The sequence below is a fragment of the Capra hircus genome, chromosome 8 (genome assembly GCF_001704415.2).
Source record: "Capra hircus breed San Clemente chromosome 8, ASM170441v1, whole genome shotgun sequence".
In the NCBI taxonomy this organism is placed as follows: Eukaryota; Metazoa; Chordata; class Mammalia; order Artiodactyla; family Bovidae; genus Capra; species Capra hircus.
Window position 1 is genome coordinate 23,145,216 of NC_030815.1, and position 6,805 is coordinate 23,152,020.

At 46.8% G+C, this 6,805-nt stretch overlaps 1 protein-coding gene across 1 annotated transcript; it reads left to right on the forward strand.

Annotated features, from left to right (window-relative positions):
* On the forward strand, positions 458-1,483 carry LOC108636632 (interferon beta-2-like). The gene has a single exon (XM_018052819.1). The coding sequence runs from the start codon at positions 646-648 to the stop codon at positions 1,204-1,206; it is 561 nt and encodes a 186-aa protein (XP_017908308.1). The 5' UTR covers positions 458-645; the 3' UTR covers positions 1,207-1,483.

A 6,805-nucleotide genomic window follows, 5' to 3' on the forward strand; every position in this document is an offset into this window, starting at 1 on the left:
AAAAATAGGTGTCTTTCTTTAAATCATAAACTGCATGTATTATATTTAAATCATAACTATATCATGTATTCATTGTTCATCAACTTAATTTAACATTATTCTCTTTTAGAAAGGAAAAAATAGGTATCTTTTTAAAAATCATAAACTGCAAGAATTATTGTTAGGTAATAGCAGATTTGAGAATTAAACCTAATTCTTATGAAAAAGAAAATTCTTACAAACAAGGCCCCCTTTCCACAAATCTCATAATATGAAGAAAAAACAGAAAAATCTTTTCAGAATGAAGGAATCGTATAATAATCTAGTTCAAATATTTGGCTTATATTTTTCTTCAGCAATTCATTGAACTTTAAAATACATTAGAAATTCTCAGGTTCTATATATTTTTTCCCCATGGTATATATAAATTAAAATAGCAAGGAGCTTAAAGAAAAATAGTTTTAGAGGCAAAGAATAATTTAAATGACACGAGAAAAGTGAAAGGGAGACCTGAAAGTGGGAAATTCCTCTCAAATAGAAAGAATGGAGGGCCATCCTGTATAAGTAGTCCACACTCAAGGAGGAAGGACATTCACTCTGCAAACTCTTGAAGACTCAGCTTCAGGACCTTCTAGCAGAACGGGCAGCCCTGGGTCTGATTTCACCATGACCTACCGGTGCCTCCTCCAGATGGTTCTCCTGCTGTGTCTCTCCACCACAGCTCTTTCCAGGAGCTACAGCTTGCTTCGATTCCAACAAGGACGGAGCCTTGAGGTGTGCCAGAACCTCCTGTGGCAGTTACCTTCAACTCCTCAGCATTGCCTCGAGTTCAGGATGGACTTCCAGATGCCTGAGGAGATGAAGCAAGCACAGCAGTTCCGGAAGGAAGATGCCGTATTGGTCATGTATGAGATGCTCCAGCAGATCTTCTATATTCTCACCAGAGACTTCTCCAGCACTGGCTGGTCTGACGCCATCATTGAGCACCTCCTTGAGGAACTCTATGGGCAGATGAATCGTCTGGAGCCAATCCGGAAGGAAATAATGCAGAAGCAAAACTCCACTATGGGAGACACGACCGATCTTCACCTGAGGAAATATTACTTCAACCTCGTGCAGTACCTCGAGTCCAAGGAGTACAACAGGTGTGCCTGGACAGTCGTGCAAGTGCAATTGCTCAGGAACTTTTCTTTCCTGAAGAGCCTAACAGGTTACCTCCGGGACTGAACATCTCCCACCTGTGGCTCTGGGAAGAGACAATGTGACTTTGAGGTGAGCCTCTTCAGCAGCAGAGGCTCTTGAAGTAAATGACGATGCAATGCACTGATTTCAATGGACAGTTAAAGACTAAGCTATTTTTAAATTGATTTATGCATTATTTATTTATTTAAACTTTTATATGAGAAATAAATTATTTATGAAACAAAAGTCAATGTTGCAGTTTCAATGTCAATTTGATTTTTGTGACAACACATATTAAAAATTGCAGAGCACCTTGGAGACATTCATTGCCAAATAAGCCTGCAGAGTAGTAGCGTTTCTGGCCCCTGCCTTTGAGGAATTTAAAATACAAGGGAGCTGTGTGGGATGTCCGAGTTATATGCATGCTCTCCATGTATCCACACAGTCTACCTGCGCTTGTCTTGTTCACTTCTTTAAATGTACCAAAGTGCTCAGGCCAGAGGCCCGTCTATATGATGTGGGCGTTTTTTCCTCTCTTTTTTTTTTCAATTGGGGTAAGATGTACACCACCTTACATTTGAGAGTCTTACAAGGTAAGACTTCTTTAAACCAATAAAATTTGGGCAAATTCCAATTAATTTATAAAATTCTTACTAAAGTAAATGAAAAATTCTGACCTTCTAAATGTCCTCAGTTGCTTGTATACTCCAATCCTTATTTCCAACAATGCAGTCCTCAGAAAGAGGTTTCAGGAACATTAGTCGAAAACTACTTAAGACTGTCTTGAGTATCATTGCAAATTGTCAAAGATGGTAATTCACTCAATTAAAAATAAGAGAAAAGTCATCTTGAAAATATTAAGTTTACATCCATGAAAGATAAAAAGTAAAACGATATTAAACATTTGTTTTAACACACAGAAAATATAGTTTAAATAAAGTTTAATAAAATGTACTGTTATATACAAAATATATTTAATATTCTATGCTTAATAGTTAAAATACCTTCTATAAATTAATAATATAGTTGGAAACGTGAGATATTTCTTTTAAAATAAGTATATAATTCAATATAAAATTAATTCAAACAAATAAAGTGCTCTGCTTTTTAAAATATTCCTAGTGTTCAGCTATTCAACACTTACTCCCCCACTTCAAGGCCGAATCCTTGAGAGACCCTGAAAATTCCAGAGCATTCCAGGGGCGCACACTTCTTTGGTCCCTGACCCAGGTGGTGGCCGCGTTCCTTCTCAGCCCCAGAAAGTCCCCCAAACCGTCCCATGCTTATTTGTGTCCTAGCCACCGCTGACTTCTCCTCTGGCTGCAACGCACTCCCAGGGTCCCATAGCCATTCTTATCGCCTTGGCTGTTCTCACGTTGTCCAAAATGGCTCTAAGCCTATAGCCTCACTGACTCCCCCTGGCTCCCCTTTGTGCTCAAGGTCCTCCCATCGTCCCATCTCTCACAGTCTCACCCCCACCGCCGGGTTTAACTCTGTCCACCCGCGGTGCCATCGCCCCAAGCCCATTGTCTCATCACCTATGCTCGCTTTCACTTGGTCCGCGAAGCCGTCCCGTCAACTCGAAGCCAAAAGCCTCAGCGCTGCCACCGTGTTTCGCTGTGTGCCCAACGCCTTTCCAGCTTGCCGCAGCGAATAGTCTGATCGCCACTTCCAGGGTCCCCTGTGTGGACCACACCCATCCATCGTCCGGTGGTCTCATCCCTCCGCAGGGTTTAACTTTGTCTCAAAGCTGTCCATCGTCCCACCACCCGTAGTTTTTCGCCACCGTCCCATTTCACTTTGTCCGCAACGCAGACTCCTCCTCCTCCTTTGAGCCAAGCAGGGCTCCCCTGTGTGAGAAACGCCCTCCCAGTCTCATCGCCCATAGGCATCGTCCCAAAGCCAATAGTCTCAACGCTGTCTATCTCAACGCCCATGCTGGCTTTCGTTTTGTCTGCAACTGCTATGTATCCTCTGGGAACCAAGACTCCTTGCCACCGCCTACTTCCTCTTTTTGCCCAACGACCTCCCATGGTCCCAGCGCCTACAGGCTCATCGGCAAAGCGGTGTTTCACTTCAACTCCAAGGACATCGCCCAAGGTCTCATCCCACCGCCGTTTCACTTTGTGCATAACGCCTTCCTCTCCTGCCATAGGGATTAGTCTCCTGGCCAGCGCCAGGCTCCCCTACATGAGCAACGCCCTCGCATAGTCCCCGTAACAAATGTCTCATCTCGGATGCTGGCTTTCACTTTGTCCGCAACGCCGTCCACTCTTCTCAGAGCCACCACCACTTTCCCCTTTATGCCCAACGTCCGCCCGTGGTCCCATCGCCTGTAGGCTCCTGGCCTCCGCCGGTTTCCCCTTTGTGCACCACATCGCTGTCCTGCCTTCCCATCGCCAAGAATCCCATCTCCCCCGCGGTGTTTCACTTTTCCTCAAAGCTGCCCGGTACTCAGATCACCCAAGGCCTCATTCCCACAGCCGGGTTTAAATTTGACCTCAACTCTTGACACTGTCCCATAGGAAATGGGCTCATCGCCACTGCCGGGTATCGCCCCGTAGCCGATACTGTCATTGCCGCGACTGTGTTTCATTTTGTTCCAAACTCCCTCCCATAGTCCCACAGCGAACGGTCTTGGATCCACCGCGGGGTTCGACCGTCCATCCTGGCCCCCACTCCGCCCCCCAATCGTGGTAAAGCCAATAGTCTCATCGCGACCACTGTGTTCCCGTTTGTGCCGAACGCTCTCCATCATCCCACAGCAAAGCGCCTCCTAGCCACCGCGGGATTCGACCGTGTGAGCAACGCCCCAGCAGGTCCCACAGCGAATAGTCTCTGAGCCGCCGCGCTCCGTGTGCGCAACGCCCACTCCCCCGTGTTTCACCTGGTGCACGACCCCCTCCCATCCTTCCTCAGCTTATCCTCTTTAAGCCAACGCGGGATTCCAACGCCGCGCTCCTCCCAACCCCCCATCAACGCCACAGCTGGTTGTCTCCTCCCGGATACCGTGTTTCACTAGATCAGCAACGGCCCATATGAGTCGGCAGCCAGTAGTGTCTTGCTCACCCTCTAGTTTCACTTTAGGGCACAGAGCTGTCCATCCTCGCATCGCCAATAATCCCACCACCGCTGCCGGTCCCTTTCTCTGAGCTGCGGGTTCCCTTCGCCGGAAGTGAACCTCAATCTGTAAAATCAGCCTCATCTCACTCAAAAACCCCACCTTGGGGGTTCCTTTCCTCAAACATGGCCAGTTCGAGCTGATATGTGGAAGAAAGCCCACTACTCAGGGGATCTTTCCGAAAATGCAATATTCTCTCTCCCTACTCACGACAGCGGAAACCAGGCTTTTCCCACAAGAGAGCTAATGATATGCGCACCCTTGAATCAGTGCTCCTATTAAAAGCTCTGTGGAAACTTTGCGTCCTGTCTCTCTAGCAGCCCCACGAGAGTCAACTGCAAACTCTCCCACGACTGCGATCCGAAAGCAAAAACGATCGATCCACAGCGTTCGTGCTCTCGCGGTCGCCTGGAGAAGCAGGCTGTCTGCGGGTCCATCTCAGCGCTCTTTCTCATCGTTTCGCGGTGCTCGCGCGCCCCCTGCCGGCCGTCTGCAGAAGCACTGACACTCTCTATGGCCCACATCCACTTGCTGGTGGAAGGAGCTGCTGCATCCCAGCTTGCTCTCTTCCCTGGAACGAGCCACTGCCAGAAACACAGGGGAATCTTCAAACATCTGAAACAGATGCAAAGGATCAGCTCTCAGTCACGCCTAAAGGACAGAGCCGACTTCAGATTTCCTCGGAAAAGAGAGATGATCACTCCAGTGCAGATGACTCAGGGCCCCTGCAACCACTATCTGATGCTCCAGCAGAGCTTCCAACTCTTCACCACGGAGGACAGCCGTGCTACTCTGAAGCCAGGATCAGAGCCTGAAACAACTGGAGCCGATGGAAGGAGACAATCTGTGCGGTTCTCACGGGACTTCCTGCCCGGGAGTATTTCCAGGGCATCCATCTCTACCTCAGGGAGCTGGAATACAGCCACTTTGCCTGAGAGGCTGTCAGAGTGGAAATGAAAAGTGCCTTTCCCTCATGTAAGAATTCTGAAAGAAATGGCAACGATAAGGGTGTTTATATTTGTAACACTCGTTAATGAATTCCATTATTGTTTGCTTCCTCTTCCAAAGCAATTGCAGCTCGTACTTCCTCGGGCACTGAAAACCGAAATGAAAATCATGATTTTTCAGAAGCAGGTGTGGACAGCAGAACAGAATGTCTTTTCTTGCATAAAGATCTTTTGAACATCATTGAAAAGATCTCTTGATGTCTGTGGGGCTGGTATTTTCTATACTCAGCGTCCAGAGTTTCTTTCCATGGACAGGTGTCCAGGATCCTCTGTTCTTCAATATCTTTTTCAGTTAAGTCTAAGTGCTATAGAGATAAAGAATAAACTGTGTGGATTTTCATAATCATAGAAACTTATCTTTCCTTCTCTGAAGAGCACAATGCAGGCCTTCCGGATCAGGTGAACCTTCTGCTTTGCTCGCATTCAAAGGGTGATTCAGGGACATGGGTACCTTCTGTTCTGTGGCTTTTTCCATCATCAATATGTGACTCCAAGTTTGTCTGTGGTACTTGGATCTAGTACACCGGGCAGTAAAGACATGAAGTCTGGTGGCTCACAGGGGATGCTTCCAAGCGCCAGGACTATACTGGGTGAGAGCCCTTCCTCTCACGTTCCATGGCCTGGATTTATCCTCATGGGAATCTCACTGCAAGCAGGTTGGGAAACTATTGGGTGATGAATGGATGAAGAGATAAGTTCAGAGTGCTGACTTTTAAAAATGCACAACACGAAATTTGAAAGTTAAGTGTTTGGGGAGCAAAATGAGGACTGCAGCCCAGGAGACAGCACCTCAGATAGTTCTGAAAAGCTGTTCCAAAGACACACAGAGGGATATATGTGATTTTGGTGAAGGGGAAATGCATGGAATCATGTCCCTATTTTTTGTGGACGTTGTCTGCCAGTGTCATGAAGGTTTCTTGCAGTCACAAGAAGCAGTCGTCACCATGAAGGGTTTCCATGCTTTTCTAGATATGAGGAGATAGAAGAACCGTTGAGTTAAAATGGGCTCCTGAAAACAGCTCACCTTCTGAAGACTTGCTCTGCCAGTTTTCCCTATACACAGAATGCCTCACTTCTGCTTTCCACCCGAGATTCCTTTCCAGGGGTGTTGAGAATCAGCTGCAAGAGCACATGATTTAATCCCTGTAGGGAGGTGGCAAGCGCCAATGGCACGTGCTAGTTTGTACTTGACAGGGCATGAGGCCAGGTTTCACGTTTGCACTGTTTGTTCAAATGAAGTTCTGGTAGGGGTCGAGGGGAACAAGGATTGTTCTTGCTTGCACACACTTTGTTAAAATACAGTCTGACCCAGATGCTTTTCTCCAAGTTCAGCTTTGGGGAGAATGACAAGAATGCCTGTCATAGTTCACAGTATCGTCGGCTGTTTGAAAGAAACATCCAAGCTGATCCCCGAAGGCATTGCCTGCAGGGATATATGCACAGTGTAGACACATTACAGGCTGTTTCCTTACTACCTGAGGGAGACAAGAAAAGAATAATCAGGCAGTTCCTTGCA

Coding starts and splice junctions, on each gene's coding strand:
- LOC108636632 (XM_018052819.1), top strand. CDS start 646: ATGACCTACCGGTGCCTCCTCCAGATGGTTCTCCTGCTGTGTCTCTCC.